The sequence below is a fragment of the Trichosporon asahii genome (assembly GCF_000293215.1).
Source record: "Trichosporon asahii var. asahii CBS 2479 unplaced genomic scaffold scaffold00054, whole genome shotgun sequence".
NCBI lineage: Eukaryota > Fungi > Basidiomycota > Tremellomycetes > Trichosporonales > Trichosporonaceae > Trichosporon > Trichosporon asahii.
The window spans coordinates 134,545-150,148 of NW_014040870.1; the positions used below are offsets into that span (position 1 = coordinate 134,545).

The 15,604-nt window shown below is 58.2% G+C and overlaps 8 protein-coding genes and 2 non-coding genes across 10 annotated transcripts; 2 read left to right on the forward strand and 8 right to left on the reverse strand.

Annotated features, from left to right (window-relative positions):
• Positions 1-2,203: 2,203 nt before the first annotated feature.
• Positions 2,204-3,193, forward strand: A1Q1_03257 (uncharacterized protein; the record flags this gene model as incomplete). Its single annotated transcript, XM_014323537.1, has 1 exon — positions 2,204-3,193. The coding sequence occupies one exon, from the start codon at positions 2,204-2,206 to the stop codon at positions 3,191-3,193; it is 990 nt and encodes a 329-aa protein (XP_014179012.1).
• Positions 3,194-3,818: 625 nt separating this feature from the next.
• A1Q1_t234 lies at positions 3,819-3,914 on the forward strand. Its single transcript has one exon. It is a non-coding gene; the product is annotated as a tRNA-Ser (tRNA).
• A 254-nt stretch (positions 3,915-4,168) lies between these two features.
• On the reverse strand, positions 4,169-4,897 carry A1Q1_03258 (uncharacterized protein; the record flags this gene model as incomplete). The annotated part of the gene is made up of 1 exon (XM_014323538.1): positions 4,169-4,897. One exon carries the CDS (start codon positions 4,895-4,897, stop codon positions 4,169-4,171), a length of 729 nt encoding a protein of 242 aa, XP_014179013.1.
• Positions 4,898-5,807: 910 nt separating this feature from the next.
• A1Q1_03259 (uncharacterized protein) lies at positions 5,808-6,797 on the reverse strand (the record flags this gene model as incomplete). The annotated part of the gene is made up of 1 exon (XM_014323539.1): positions 5,808-6,797. The coding sequence occupies one exon, from the start codon at positions 6,795-6,797 to the stop codon at positions 5,808-5,810; it is 990 nt and encodes a 329-aa protein (XP_014179014.1).
• Positions 6,798-7,238: 441 nt separating this feature from the next.
• A1Q1_03260 (uncharacterized protein) lies at positions 7,239-8,426 on the reverse strand (the record flags this gene model as incomplete). Its single annotated transcript, XM_014323540.1, has 1 exon — positions 7,239-8,426. One exon carries the CDS (start codon positions 8,424-8,426, stop codon positions 7,239-7,241), a length of 1,188 nt encoding a protein of 395 aa, XP_014179015.1.
• A 198-nt stretch (positions 8,427-8,624) lies between these two features.
• On the reverse strand, positions 8,625-9,854 carry A1Q1_03261 (uncharacterized protein; the record flags this gene model as incomplete). The annotated part of the gene is made up of 1 exon (XM_014323541.1): positions 8,625-9,854. One exon carries the CDS (start codon positions 9,852-9,854, stop codon positions 8,625-8,627), a length of 1,230 nt encoding a protein of 409 aa, XP_014179016.1.
• A 361-nt stretch (positions 9,855-10,215) lies between these two features.
• Positions 10,216-11,610, reverse strand: A1Q1_03262 (uncharacterized protein; the record flags this gene model as incomplete). Its single annotated transcript, XM_014323542.1, has 1 exon — positions 10,216-11,610. The coding sequence occupies one exon, from the start codon at positions 11,608-11,610 to the stop codon at positions 10,216-10,218; it is 1,395 nt and encodes a 464-aa protein (XP_014179017.1).
• A 372-nt stretch (positions 11,611-11,982) lies between these two features.
• Positions 11,983-13,131, reverse strand: A1Q1_03263 (uncharacterized protein; the record flags this gene model as incomplete). Its single annotated transcript, XM_014323543.1, has 1 exon — positions 11,983-13,131. One exon carries the CDS (start codon positions 13,129-13,131, stop codon positions 11,983-11,985), a length of 1,149 nt encoding a protein of 382 aa, XP_014179018.1.
• A 686-nt stretch (positions 13,132-13,817) lies between these two features.
• Positions 13,818-13,910, reverse strand: A1Q1_t236. The gene has a single exon. It is a non-coding gene; the product is annotated as a tRNA-Ser (tRNA).
• A 333-nt stretch (positions 13,911-14,243) lies between these two features.
• Positions 14,244-15,512, reverse strand: A1Q1_03264 (uncharacterized protein; the record flags this gene model as incomplete). The annotated part of the gene is made up of 1 exon (XM_014323544.1): positions 14,244-15,512. The coding sequence occupies one exon, from the start codon at positions 15,510-15,512 to the stop codon at positions 14,244-14,246; it is 1,269 nt and encodes a 422-aa protein (XP_014179019.1).
• Between the last annotated feature and the right edge of the window lie 92 nt (positions 15,513-15,604).

The following is a 15,604-nucleotide window of genomic DNA, read 5'->3' on the forward strand; positions in this document are numbered from 1 at the left end:
ACGAGCAGGATGCGCAAGATGCCCGCCGACCAGAGGCTGTAAACGGTGGGCTCACAGTCTAGAGTGGGACTTCCCAGAGGCGAAAAAGTAAAATCATATCGTAGGCACATTGTGCAAGTTGCTAATGCAGTCATATCTCGTTGTACTTGCGCAATGGGTCACAGGAGAGAGCGGAATGTGTAATGGAGGTGGGGCCGAGGTTGAGCGGAATCTCGCTCATGGAGAGTCATATGCCTGAAGCGAAGAGACCGTGACCCATCGGCGCCGACTCCGCCGATGACCCGTGCGGTGTGTCTAGAGAGAATTCACGGCTTACAAGCCTTGTCGTGTTCATGAAGAAGCCGGTGCAGGAGTGTCAGGAAACAAAGTGTCCGCTAGGCTGCCTCGGGGTGCTTCACGATGGATCAACATGAGAGCGATGAATGTTCGCCGTGTGTTCCGTCATGCTAAGCTCTACAGACACAAAGGAGCTCAGGCACGCATGCCTTCCTCGATGCACACGGGAGCGACTCGGGTCCGACAGGCTATAGCTTTGTTTAGGGAGGGAGGGGCAGCAGCATGTCTCTGATCCCCCAGACCGAACGCGACCCAGCTTCTAGAGCACAGCCGTGCCGGTGCTGCATGTACCCCGCAAGAGCTTTGATGTCTCGGAGTCACGCTGGAAAAGGACGATGCGAGCTTAGCTTTGTGGTGTGCGAAAGCGAGTGATAGAGCACCAGTGCTTACGGCGTCGAAGACAGATTTCCATCCTGCAACTGCTGATCGACGATCATGGGTATGTGGCACCGCATGGCTCTACCCCCTTTCACAATGACGATGGCGTGAGTTAGTGCATCTAGTCCGCTAATCAAGGTTCTTCCTGGACTGAAGAGGATACATACGGTGCTCGCGGGTTCCACCGCCTCGCACCAATCCCAGGACGCTGCTACTGTATGTGTCTCATCGCTAGCTGTGCTCGCCGTCTGTGCGGCTGATCTCTGGCAGCACATTGTACACGTTGCTTGCAGATCTCACGGCGCACCTTGATGTCCAGCCCGGGTCCGACGCCGTTGCCAGGGACACCGTTGAGGCGGTGACGGATCCATGACCGCGTGTGAGTGTGGATTGCTCTCATGGCGATGTCGCCGCTGTGCACCATGGCAAGAGTATTCAGCGGGGTCGGCGTGCCCGGTGCCAGCAGTACGGATTCAGTTCCGAACCTAGACACCGCTCATAATCTCCCATGGTATTCACGGGGTGCATGTCACAGTCGCAATGTGCATGGGAGTATGTATTGGTACAAAAGGCCAAGCTTTATGCGTTGGGTTGCGAGAAATGGAAAGATGAGGTACGCAGAAACTTTGAAGATGGATGGCCGGACCGATGCTCCGGATCTAGATAATGCCGCAGGGGGATGCGACCTTTTGATATCCGATCTGATCACACAAGCCAATCAGCATGCGGCACCGGCACCCCCCCTCCTTCTCGTCGTCGGTCACTCACGATGGCGCTACGGCTTAGGCTCGGGTTAGCCTCACACCGCAGCGTCGTGCGAGGCATGCTTCACTGGCGTATCGCGGGCTGTATCGCACTTCGCACCCGGCCCAACACAGGCGGCTTGAGGGCTGGAATCTCGGAAGACGCGGCGTACATCCTTTTCCCCGCTGCGGGCGTGCCTCTGCACCTGGGCAAGCTGGAAGTGCTGACGAGATCCCCCGTTTCTGACAAGGCTGACAGGACTGAGTACCGGAAGCCGGCACCTCTACTCGCCGTCTGCTTGCTGTTTAGCTGTTCGATTGTCTCATCTCCAATCTCGACACTACGCAAGCCCAGGCGCCGCCGCGTTATTGCCCGCCTCACTTGGCTGCTCACACGCCTCATCTTTCCGCCGCGTATTTATAGGTCTCGCTTTGGCCGAGACCCTCTTAGCGCGCACTCAACCCCCATTGTTGTAGATCACCCCCATTCAATAGAAATTTCACTTGGTTTGGCGGTGTCTCTTTCTACCTTTTCTGTCATGACGAGCTCGCGGTCGACAAAAGAACCAACCCGGTCCTCTTGCGATGAGTGCCGCAAACGCAAGCTTCGCTGCACTCCCCAACCTGGGGGTTGTGCACGCTGCATTACTCGCGGACTGAGCTGCACTTTCAGTGAGTTGTCTCCCTTCAACCTTCTCGTAACCAGCCACCACATTGAGGATTGACACTTAGGCGCTCGGAAACGTATGGGCCGACCACGCACTGTGAACCGCGATCGCTGTCTACCTCCAACACCACCACGAGACCACGACTATTCTCCCCCCTTAGACCTGGGCGAGCTCGAGTGGCTCATGTCCCCAACTACTTCTACCTCAGCCTCGACCGCTGAGTCGCCCCTCCTCATGCCTTTGCCAACATTTGACCAGCCATTGTGGGACGCGCTAGGCTTTCCATTGACCCCGCTCTCGTCTACGCTGGCTTCTACTCTTCCTTCACCTGGCTTTCCCTTTGAGAGCACCTTCCCCGATTTGCACGCCATGCCACATAGCTCTGACCTCATCGGCGTCGACGCAGAATCGAACTGCCTCAATTGTAGCTCTCCGGAGATCACCCAGCCAAAAGAGGATGAAGAGGCGAGATGCTTCTGCAACTCGACCACGCTCATCGACTCCCTACGCTCGACGCTCCGTTCAAGTGTCGGCGTCGAGGAAGGTCTTCGCTCAGCCTCACGCGCCAGCGCAACATGTTCCCGCTCCCGATCCTGCGACGTGTGCGCCAAAGATCCCTCCACCCCGATAGCGGCATTCACGGTGCTGTCGCTTGTATCCCAGATCCTGGCCGCGGCGGTGGACGGTGTGCTAAGTGCTGTCGGCGGTGCTGAACTGTTGGGGGAGCATCCGGACTCATCGCAGCCTGAGTGTGGGAAGGCGACTGGCACCGGAAAGTCTGAGACGCCTCGTGACGACGCCATGTGCACACCCATTCCAGCAGAGCCACTCGGCACCCCCTCGCCCGCGTTAGAAAGGTTTAGCCTCAACGTAGTCACAGTCAAGATAGGCAACTTCACCCTCTCCTACCGCAATTCACGCCGCGTGCTCCTCGTAGCTCTCCAGGATTCGCTCCGCGGTCTCCGTGACGCCGGTTCGGAATTCCGGATGGGGGACATGACCTGCGGACTCGAAAAGCAGATGGCTGAAACTGAGACAAAGATCTCCGCCAGTCTTAACGAGCGGTAGTCCCTTGATCTCTTGATCAAGACAAGGAAACCGAGGATCAGAAGTCACCACTCAACTGTACATCATAGCATTGCGGTACACAAAGAACATTCACGGGCATGTAAAGCATGGAACACTTCTCCTAACTCTGTCTTTTGGCTCGTAGCCAGTGCGGTGCACGTCTCGGTGAGGGAGGTGCGTGTATATCCTGCAACTCCGGGTTCGCTGGGGAGACTTCGCCCGAAACATGATGAGGCAGGTCACGACGCCAGGGCCTCAAGCGCAACCGGCGAGCGTACATTTGCAGTGTATCAGCCAATGGAGTCTCTCGCCGCTTGGCATGCACACACCGACGTTAGCAGTGAACACACATCCCTATAGCTGTCTTCTCGGCATCGCCAGCTCCCTCACCGGCATCACCCCGAACACCACCATCACCTCAATCTTATCCGCAACACGCTCCAGCTGCGGAACACCAACTTAACTTTCCCTCGGCCCAGTCCTCTCCACCTCCACCACGATGACCAGCAGCCTCCACCACATCTGCCAACTCTCGTTCTCATACCTCCAACACGCGGTGGCGTCCGGACCACCCCGCTCCGCGCCCGCAGCGGCCCGTCCCCTCCCCAATCGCTGCAGGGCACAAGGCGAGATGGCCGAGTGGTTTTAAGGCGATCGCTTGCTATCAGCAAGATAAGAGCGGTTGGGTTCTCCCGCGTGAGTTCGAATCTCACTCTCGTCGGTGGATCCTGGATCTCAGGATCTGGGATCTCTTTTGCTTCCTCCGCAGGGTTTGGAAGAGGCCAAGGAGGCTCAAGGCTCTCTTGAGAGCCATTTGGTTGGACGAGATTGAAGGGTTGGGAGAGGTGTGGGGTGGCTGGCTTGTGAGGGTACGTCAGGGTGTCAGCGCCTTGAGGGCGGTCAGTGAAAAGTGCAATCGTAATAGTACATGCTCCGTCTACAAGTCCAGTCGTCGTGAGCTGCGCTCGATGTTTTCTAGGCGAGCATGGCTAGTGCCGCGGTGGCGATGATGACGCCAATGCTTGCACTGTTGGCGTAACCAGCCCCAGTCCCCGTGACCTTGTTCAGCTGGACAGGGTATCCGCCTCCATTCTCAATACACGGTTTCCAGAAGATGTCGTAGATGTTCTTCTTCTCCGCCTCGTCCTTGTGGAACACGCACGCCTGTCCATTGGCCGGATCACTCGTGTCGGCGTGACGCCACCAGAAACTCGTGTTTTGGGCCATCTCGCAGCACTCGCTGATTAGCGTCAAATCCTCCTGAATGCTGGAGTAGACGACGCGATTGTCCTCTGAGATCGGGGCGCTGGAGCCCATTCCGCTCACGGTGTAGATCGGGAAGGGGCGGTTTGGTACGTCGCGCTGTAGTTCCGCCACGCGCTCATCGTAGCCCTTGCACTCTGTCTGATTTGTGCCTGATCGCGCGACGCACTCCGTGAACCCAGTGACGTTCCGATCACCGAGGAGGCAGAGACCTTGGTAGCCCGTCGCTGCGTTGTAGTATCCTTTGTAGAGGGCTGTGTTGGACATGCTGTTGCAGCAGGACTCGGTCGTCTTGTTTGAGAGCGTGGCGCACATGGGCGTATCACCTGGCGGAGGGTGAGACGAGTTGAACACGTCATGAAGCTGGACCGAGGCCGCGTTGGCCATTGCCGAGGAGGACGCGGAGGGAGCTGCCACTGATGAAGAGGCGGACATGGACATGGTGCTGGGCTCGGCAGTGATCACAGTAGGGAGTATCGAATGATCGCCGAGAGGTTGCGAGAAGTCGTAAAAGAGTAACGGCTTTCGGCCCCGCTCGACATCTTATACAACGCCAGTCCCCCCCCACGTCAAAACGTTCCTGGTCGGGCATGCGAGCGAATGAGCTGGCCGCAGCGTCAGACGAGCAGCACAGCAGCTCCAGCCTCACTCCGACGGAGCAGGGTCCAGGAACAGCAGCAAATACCCGGGTACACGAAACGAACAACACCACAGGGTCCGATAGCCAGTTCCGCCGGAAACGTGCCCACGCGGTGTTGAGGCTCAGGGTGTCGCAACCGCCGAGCAGGTAATTCGTAGAATGCCGAATCCCGGCATCTTTGGTCACGTCGCGCGTCGCAGTGTCAGCAGGATCCATTCCGAGCGAGGTGGTTGCTGTGCAGCTGTGCAGTCCGTTCACCCTGTCAATCGAGCAAAAGATCGGACAGATCAGTACTCAGAGTCACCCGCTCGTCTAAGGGTCGGGATGTTTTACTGGCCTGTGTATCAGAAATTACGGTGCGGTTCTGGGGTGCTCGCGCAGGCTCACTCGCAAGACAGTGAGAACGAGTCTATGCGACAGCTCGGCATATCAGAATGGGCCCTTTGGTACGGAAGAGAGAACCATGAGCCTCGCGCAGGGCAAAGCGAAGGTAATGAGCGAAAACTGTGGTGAGCTGGGATTCGCCTGGCTGCGACGGAATTGACCGAGATTCGGCGAGTGGGTCCATTATCTCAGGCATCAGTGGTGACTGTCCCTGTCGGCTCAGCTGCACAGGTTCCATGAAGTGGTTACACAAGTTGGAGGGTTGTACAGTCCTCCTGGCCTAACTGCTGACGAAGTCCTGTCACCAGAATGGGCAAGGGACATGCCTCATGATCGTGGCACGAGCCCGCTTTTGGCGAGTCTGGTCCTCTCGCGCCTCAAATCATTCGGCAGCCCTTGGGGCCGCCTCGTCTCGCGCCTCGTTCCATCCTCATATTCGACAGTCTCGATCCTCGCCCTCTCCGCACCAACACTCTCTACGTACTCTTCCCAAGTCATCATCTCGACCTGGCTCATGAGCTGCCGGACCATCCTTTCGTGTGCTGCGGCATTCTTGGCGATGGGGCGAACCTTGCGGCCACCATCCTCGTCAAAGTCGATCGTGAACCCGATCTTCTCGTACTCTACACCTTGCAGCTGGCTGTAGAAGAGCTGGTCACGTAACAGCTTCTCGAAATCGAGACCTTGAATCCTCCAGAGCTCGAACCCCACCAGCGTCACGCGGAGGCGCGGGTCAGAGCCGTCCAGCGTCTCGGCAATGTCCTCGGCCACAATGTCGGGGTAGAAGAATGTCCTGCCGAACGAGAAGGGGGGCACCATTGCAATATTCGACCTCAGAACACGGGGGAAGATGATGACCATCTCTGTGATGTGAGGCGGAGGGATGGCGATGAAGGGCCACAGATCGGCAGCCGGCTGGTCGTCCCCGCCCATGTTGATGACGACACGCTTGACGGTTCCCGGGACGGTCCTCCAGTCCACGTCCTGGGGCACAGGGCGTGGGCTGCTATCGGTCAAACCTGCAGAGCGGAGATTGTCGAAAGCCCGGGGGTTCGCTTCGCAGTCTGGGCCGTGTGGGGACGTGAAGAGCACGAGCGTCTCGGCGCCGAAAGGGACGTAGGGGCTGTAGGTCCCGCTGATCGTCGTGAGCCGGAGGACGGAGATGTTGCTGAAGACACTCCTGAGCGCGGGCAGATAGCACTGCTGAGGAAAAAGACCACGCACATCGAGGATGCGGGTGTGCTTGAACAGACGGGCTGGGGGATGCTTGAGAAGGGATGAAAGCAACTCGAAGCTAAAGTCACGGAGGGCGGGCATGCGATGTGTGGAGCCATGGATAGTGACCCCGTGGAAACCGTCGGGGGTTAGGAAGACGTGGTGGACATGTCGGCGGTCGACAGCGCCCCGCAAAGAGTAACACACGAAGCGTAGCGTGAGCTGGGTCGCAAAGTCGGAGTATGCGACGATGGCGTCGAAGATGTTTCGGGTATGCCTCGTACGTGAGGAAGACGGGCATGACTGCTATCTCGCTGTGAGGTGAGAGACAGAGCGTTGACGATGTTCTGAGCAGGACGGGTCAGTCGTAGGATTCGAGAAGCATAGAAAGGGGCGCAGTGTCTGCGGGATCGCCTTCCTTTACACAATCACTGCATCACACATCAGCCTCCGCGTCTTCCGACCCGTACGACTACGATATCTACAACGCTGCTTAGCTTGGATTGGGTGACTCCTCGCAGATGTCATCGACAGGTCCGCCGTTCATTCCTCGTAGGCCGCAGGGCCCATCCTCCTGACGTCGTTCATCATGATACCACGGGGACGGGTGTCGCGATCGGTGCCATCGAGGTACTCAACGGTCTCGTGCCTGGCCTGCTCCTCGCCAACGAGGTCTTCATAGTCGTAGAAGTCGAGAAGCTGCAGGCGGGCCATGATCTCGTCGATCTTCGCCTCGTGCTGGGCGGGGTCCTTGGCATCCATGCGGAGATCAAGTCCACCATCGGGCTTGTGAATGAAAGTAGGCTCCTTATTGTACTCAACGCCGTGGAACTGGTAGCTGGCGAACTGCTTGCGGAGGATGGTGAGGAATTCTTCGTCTGTGCGGAGTGCCTCCTCGACCCCGACGAGGGTGTACTTGACGTGGGGGATACCGATCATGAGCTCCGCCAGGTCCATAGCGATAATCTTGATTGCGAAAGTGTCCTCCTCGACGATGTCGGGCTCGAGGAAGCCAATGTCCTCGACGCGGGGAAGGATGATGACGATCTCCTCAATGTGCTCGGGAGGATCAAGCACAAAGTGGTACATCTCTGCGACGGCGTAGTCCTCGCCGCTCATGTTGACAACGATGCGGCGGACGCTTTTGGGCAGCTTGCGGGGATTGATCCCCTTGGGGAGGATAGGCGAGCGAGGCGCCCCGCCGCCCATCATGGCCTCGAAGCCCTGCATGAGCTGCATGATGTCGCCGTCTTTGCCTGCGTTGGCGTAGGGCTTAGGGTTGCAGTCGCTACCGTGGGGAGAGGTAAACACGACCAGAGTGCGCGCGCCAACGGGGACGTACGGAGTGTACGCTCCTTTGCGTGTGCAGAGGCGCACAATCTCGAGGTTGGGAAGCGCATTCTTCAGCTTGGTCAGGTTGCAGGTGGCGGGGAAGAAGCCACGAATATCGAGCACGCGAACATGCTGCAGAAGCTCGAGGAGGGCAGCCGGCAGATGCGATGCAGACTTGGGACTGAGACGGCGCAGAGCAGCAGTGCGGTAAATGGGACCGCGGACAGAAGTGCTGTCCTTGCCACTCGGAGTCAGAACGAGGTGGTGGACTTGGTGACGGTCGACGGCATCACGGAGGCTCTTGCAAACGAGGCGGAGAGTGAGCTCAGTCGCGAAGTTGACCTCGGCAATGATGCTGTCGAAGAGGGCGGGGTATGCTTCGTAGCTCAGAGTGGGCATGATGAGTGAGCTGGAGAGTGGTAAGAAAGAGGCCAGATGCTGGACGCTGAACTGGGATGAGGTGTGTGAGAAGAGGGCGCAGGATGATCGTCGCGAACGTTCTGCCCCCGCTGCGCTGCGACTCTAGAAGAATAAACACGAGGTGCATGTCTATGAACAGGCTTAACATGAGCTTCCTGGGCTTCGTACTCTTGTTGCTCAGGCTAGATCTCCTTCTGCATCGTCAGCTCGAACCATCTGGTCTGTGAAACTCACCGGCGGGTTCTTGCCAGCGGGACCCATCCTCCTGAGGTCTCCAGGCACTATGCCCCTCCTGGGTTCCCTCTCCAGCTCTCCACTGTACTCGAGTGTCTCCTGCATGGTCCTCTCCAGACCGTGAATACCGATATACTCATCGAGGTTGAGGAGCGTCAGCTTGCTCAGCTCCTCGTCGACCTTGGCCAGGTGCTTGGTGCGAGTTTTGGGATTCTTGGGGAGAACAATCTTGCGCCCCGTCTCGATCGAACACTCGGTAGTCGGGCTGTCGTCGCCATACTCGACCTCGCCGTACCCGAACCCGGAGAGGTGGGTGCGGACAAGGCGGCGGAAGCGCTCCTTGGGCCAGGGAATGTCCTCAGCCCCGATGAGCGTGTAGCGCACGTGAGGGACGCCGATCATGAGCTCGGCGAGGTCCATGGCGATGATGTTCTCGACGCAAGTTGTGTGCCCCATCAGGCCGGCGCGGTGTCCCTTACTTCCGTCAGGGAAGACAAAGGTGTCCGTGATGTAGCGCGGGATGAAGATGATGATGTCCTTGATGTGGGGAGGCGGGTCGAGCACGCAGCGAAACATGTCCGCGACGGGATAGTCGTCGCCGCTCATGTTGACAATGATCTTGGTGATGCGTTCAGACATGCGGGGCACGTTGGCCGGGATGACGGGCTCCTCATCGTAGTCGTCATAGTCGTCATCCAAACCGGGCACGTATGGCTTGGGGTTGGGCACACCACCATCGGGCGAGGTGAACACAACCATCGTCTCGGCCTCAAAGGGGACATAGGGGGTGTACGACCCGTCCATTGTGGTGAGGCGGAACATGGTCAAGTTGGGGAAAGCGTCGCGAAGGAGGGCCAGGTTGGTAGTGGCAGGGAAGAAGCCGCGAACATCGATGATGCGGACGTGCTGTCCCAGAGCGCGGAGGGGATGCTCAGGCAGCTGCGACCAGCTGCCGGGGCCGAGCTTGTTCAGTGCAGCAATGGCACGGGTGGGACCGCGGACGCGCGCGCCGTCACCGTAAGGCGTCAAGACGATGTGACGCAAGTGCTCGCGATCGATGGCATTGCGGTAAGACTTGCTGACGAGGCGAAGCCGAAGCTGTGTGTCATGCGAGGAGAGTCGGATCAGAGTGTCGACGAGGTCAGGACAGACCTCGAATGTGAGCGCCCGCATCGTGGGCAAGGAGGGTGGCGAATGTTGTGGATGGCAAGTGGAGGATCGAGGGAGAAGAATGTCGTGCTGTTCAGTCCGCACTCTGCGCCCTCGTGGATCCCGATGATCATGAGATGTTCCCGTTCTCCGCGTTCGACATCCCTCTTCCGGCCTCCCTGCACCACCTGGAAGCTAGCCTCTTTCAAGCTCCATCGATAGACCTGTGTGCTTGCGTTGCACTTGGTGAGGAGATGGGTGTCGGCGCTTGGTGTTTGCTCGGATTGGACTGGGTGACGATCGCTGCTCACCGCAGCCACCCGTAAGATGCTGCATCACCCACCCCTTGCCAAACTACAACCGAACAGCGGCGGGAGACAGCTCTTCAGTACTTGTGCCTCCAGTGTTTACCCCTTCTGTAGTTGTAGTCTCTCCGGTCAAGGTACTCGAGAAGGTCGAGCTTGGCCGTCTCCTCCCCTACTCTGTCGATGTACGTTTGCTTCGTGACAAACTCGTAGCTCGCCAGGAGTTGGTCGATCTTCTGTTGATAGCTGAGCAGGGGAGATCCCGCCTCGGCCGCGCCATCCTCCTTTCCACCGCTCTGGACCGCGCTACCTTCTTCCTCAGGCTCCGGTTCGTCCTCAACGTCCTTTCCGCCCACAGCGCCGTCTCTCCCCTCACTGTCGGTCTCGTCGCGCTCGCCCTCATCGTAACCTTCATCATCGTTTCCGTCAGCATTTGGGCCGTTACGCTGCTCACGGCTCTTCTTCGATCGCCTGATAAACAGCTCCCTTTCCTCCGAGGACAAAGCAAGCGTGGCTGCGTCATCGATCGCGTAGTCGACGTCTTCGTAGATCGCCTCCTGGATGGCTCGGCGAAGCATGGCTTCGAACGCGTTCCGGAACGCGGGTTCCAAGTATTCGAACCCGACGAAAGTGACCCTCTCTACCCTCGGATTGAACGCCACCTGGACGAGATCGTGGACGAGTCCAAGCGTCAAATCGCCAACGAGCCCCGGGCCGTCGAGCGACTGGTACCGAGGTCCCACGACAACAATCTCCCTGACATGGGCGGGGAGGATCTCTGTCATGAAAGGCCACATCTCCTCGACTTGGATGTCCTCACCGCACATGTTGATGACGAGCTTGGTGACGGTGGGAGGGAGATACATGGGTCCCATGAAGAATCTCTCGGGGAACATGCGTTTGGACGGCGCACCCCAATCCTCGTCCTCATCCTCGTCCTCGTCGTCTTCGGCCCCTTCGAACCGCCAGTGTTCCATCAGGCCGTCCATTCCTGCTTCATTTGAGAACAGTACGAGCGTCTGGGCAGGATAGAACTCGCCTGGCGGGATCCAGGGGTGGAAGTGCTTGACCGGTGTGTGGTCGTCGATCGAGTTCGTCATGCGGAGCACTTCAAGAGCTGGGAAGCGCATGAACAAGAGCAGGTCCGGATCGTAGACAGGCGGACTGTAGCCTTGGATGTCGAGCACACGCGTGCGCGCCGTCAGGTCCCGCGTCATGTCGTTGGCCCAGAAACGCTGCTCATCGAATATGTGAGCCTCCTCGCGGAAATGCGGGAGGTGGTGATGCGGGCTCGTCGCGACAGTGTGCTCATGGCCTTCGGTCGAGACTATGAGGTGTTCCGCCTGCAGCCGGTCAATCACAAGCCGATGCGCCTTGCTCAGCGCCCGGATGGCGAGCTGCGTGTTGTGATCCGCGGACTCGATAATCGTGTCCCAGAGGTTTGGAAAGTTCTCGTACGAGAACGAGACGGGCATGGTGAAGAGGATGCGGTGGATGCGCGTAAACTTGCACTTGGTAAGAGATGGAGCGATGGAGAACAGAATGCGCTAAGCAAACGCGGGATAGATGCCAACGCGATGGGGCACGGGAGTATTTCTCCCACCTCCCGCGACCCTGGATTTACTTGGATTTACTCGGTCATGGTAAATCCAAGTAAATCGAGTAAATCAGGCGTGAGGACGGACTCGAGTGGAGCAGATCCGAAGATAAGACGAGAAAGAAACCGACGTGCCATTTTGGTCACCGAAATCCGCATGCAGCTCCTGGATACACCTGGATGTTCGCTCAGCGGTTTGCGCCAAACACCTTGCACTTGAGATCCACATTATGCATGCCTATGGGTACAACTATTCGTACTCATCCTCGCGGAAGAACTCGAGCGTCTCTAGGCTTGCCACCTCCGAGTCTACACACTTCCTGTACTGAGCTTGCGTAATAAACTCCATGTTCGCCATGAGCTGGTCGACCTTGGTAGTGAGGTCAACCAATTGCGCTGGTACCTCGACAGGTTTCCCCTCCAGTACGCCGTTCGCGCGCGCTTGCTCACTTGCTGCTACGTATCGCTCGCGCTTCCTCAAGTCTGCAGTGTCCGCGCAAGAGATTCCGTAGTCGACGTCGATGAAGAGCTCAGTTTTCTTCCATTGCCGCAGCTTGTCGCGCAACTCGTCGTTATATCCCGGCTTGGCGAGATCGAAGCCAACGAATGTGTACTTTGCGTGCTGGGCCCTGGTGAGAGCGTGGAAGCTCATCTCGAGACCGGCGTAGAAGCTAAACAAGGTGCCGCTATCGTCGAGCGACTTGTTCCGGGGCAGCACGAGCAGGACCTCCTTAACGGTCCTTGGGAGGTTCCGGAACAAGGGGCGGATCTCCTCCAATGATGAAAGGTCGCCATTGAAGTTGAGCACGATACGCTCGAACGTATCGAAGAGCGCATATTGGTCCACGCCCGGTGGAACCATTGGCCGTCGGCCATGGGGCACCGTGAGGTTCTTGGCCTCCCAGTTGGGATCGAGCTTTGTCTCCTTGTCCCACCACCAGTGCCTATCATTGACCCAGAAGCCCGCGAAACTGGCGAAGAGCACGAGTGTCCGAGCCGGCCACGGAACATACGGCGTGCTGGCACCGGTGGCATCAGGACTCATGCGAACAACCTCGAGGTTCCGAAACCCTGTCGCGAGGTGGGGAAGGTCGATAGTGGGCGGGCAGAAACCACGCACGTCGACGACTCGGGTGTAGGGGAGGAGATCCAGGAGCCGCTGGTCTTTCCAGAATTGGGGTCTTTCCATGAACGCCGCAATCTTGCCCTCTGGCCCCGTCACTTTGAGTGAATAGATTCCCTCGGGGATGAGGACGAGGTGTCGGGCTTGGTGTTGGTCGACGGCCGCGCGCAGCTGAGCGTCGACTCTGCGCAGGGTGTGCTGCGTCTTTCGGTCGGCATTTGCGATGATGTGATCCCAGAGATGCGGATATGTCGTTGGCGAGAACGAATGAGCCATGGTCAAGCTCGCCGTCGCCCGTCGAGTTAGTGATGGAGGAGAAAGAAAGATATATCTAGTTGGTCATGTTGGACGTGTCTGACGCGACGCCTCGGATCCAGCGATAACGGGGAGACAGGGAGCGGATACAATTCAATCGGCTTTCAACACCACCTCCACTTTGTCAACTGAGCAATGCCCCCTTCTGCATGTGCCGGGCGGCGGTTTCCAAACGGAGAGCGCGGTGCATTGCATCTCCGCTGCGAGTACTAGTAGAAGCTTACATTGTCATAGTCGTCCGGGTCGAAGAACTCTAGCGTCTCGAGCTTCATTGCATCTACTCCCCTCCGCTTCCTGTACTCGGGGACAGTCTCGACGGCGAATTCGGTCTCGAGTGCGTCCAGCTTCTTACATGCTGTCCCAGAGGTGGGCAAAGGTGGTTGGCGAGAGCGCGAGCATGTCAACGATGGAGAAATGGAAAGAAGGCGCGCGTCCTTCAAACACTGCTCATGAATGACGCGTGAGACATGCCGCGGCGTAACCGGGTTTCACCTAGCACCCTGAACCTTCGTCCGGGCCCCCACCTCCACCCCTCGCCCTGACACTCGACCCAACCACCTCGCAACACGTCCACCCCATGCTCCCACATGCTCCCAGCGGCCTCCAACGCAAGCAGGCGAAGCAGTACAGCAGCAAAAGAGAAGCGTCGACAAGAGTGAGATTCGAACTCACGCGGGAGAACCCAACCGCTCTCTAACACGTAGCAAGCGATCGCCTTAAAACCACTCGGCCATCTTGCCTCCGGCAAAGCGGTTCATCGGGCGACTACGAGGCGGCTGGCGCGATCGTACGCGCTGAAAGCAGTCAGACTGGGCATGGTTCGGACTGAGAAATGGTCAGCGCTATGTCGGGGGCCTGGTTGGCTGAGAGAGCACGGCACGAGGGCACTGTGAGCCTCCCTCATACGGCTGAAGGGGTATAGGGAAGGAAACGACATTAACATTGCATTCTGCACTGAGCCGCACGACGCGGCTTGGAAGCGTTCGGTCGCCCGGGAGAAGCTATCGCGAAACTTCAGCCGTTCGCTACAGACACGATCGTAATTGATCTCTAACCGTTGACTAGTCCAGCGGTCAACTAATAGGAGGGGTAAGGCTCCTAAGTCGCTGGAGAAGGGTGTGCCTTCTCCGCTCAATGTCGCTATCCTCGTAACTGACAGTCGCATGCAAAGCCGCGTCCTCATCGCCGACACGGGCTCTGTACTCTTGCAAGGTGAGGAACTCGAGGCGATCCATCCGGCCCTTCAACTTGTCCGCCAAGCTGACGCACGGCAGCGTGAGGTCCAAGTCCGGGTAACGTGAACGTAATAGCCAGCACTCCTTGGCGCGTAACTCTTCTGCGCGCCTTTGGTGCTCGGCGCGCACTGATTTCTTCAACTTGGGACCTCTGCGCGTGTTGAGCGAGTAGTCGACGTCACCGAAGACGGTCTCCAGCGTCGACTGCCGCACGGCGGCACGGATTGCGCTTGCGCACCCTGCCCCGACGGTGTCGGCACCCACGATTGTATATCGGGCCCACGGAGAGCACAGAACTCGCACTAGGTCCCAGGGATCGAAGGCGTCCGGTGGATCATAGTATGACCCCTCGCTGTCGTCTATGCTCGCGTAGTGAGGGAGAATGATCACGACATCGCGGACGGCGGGCTTGAGCGTGTAAAGGACGTGAAACGAATCTCCAGGATTGGCGGACCTGCCGTAGAGGTTGATCACAATTCGCGAAACACGTTCTGGAACGTCTGAGTGCGGAAAGGGGTACAAGGTCGGCATCAGCGAATCCAGCAGGGAGGGGTATGGTGGCGGCGTCGGAGTCGGCCAGGGGATGAAGTCTTTACGGTCCTCGCCCGTTATTGCCCTGCCTTCAACGTAGCTGGGGTGCGACTTGTTCACAGCTAATCCCAACACGCTGGGAAAGAGTACAACCGTGTCCGCCGGGAAGGCGATGTACGGAGTGAACATCCCGTTTCGAAGAATAAGTCGCACCGTCTTGAGACGCTGGAAATAGTACAGCGGTTCCACTAACAAGCGCGGGTCGAGATAATCCGGGCGGAGGTACCCCACGATGTCGATGGTCTTAGTCATTTGAGACAACTTGAACCGACGTGAAAATGGAAACTTCTCCCCGTCCTTTTTCACCTTGTCCTCTTCGTTACACGCCAGGTGGTACTCCTCGTTGGATCCGGGGCCACAGTGCTCCAAGACTTGCAGGGAGTCAAATGTGTGTCTTAGCCCATGGCTGTATCTTCCGTCCACCGCCCAGCCTTCAACCCACCCGGCGAGGGCGTCCACGCGGTACATTAGCCGAGCGTTGTTAGACTCGCCAAGCCAGGGGTCAGCCGCGTCCATGACGGACGGCGGTTCAAGTAGCATTAGATGTCCGACCCGGCCGTCGACAGCGTGGCAAAGCGCGCGGCTCACCTGCCGCACTTTCCGGATGA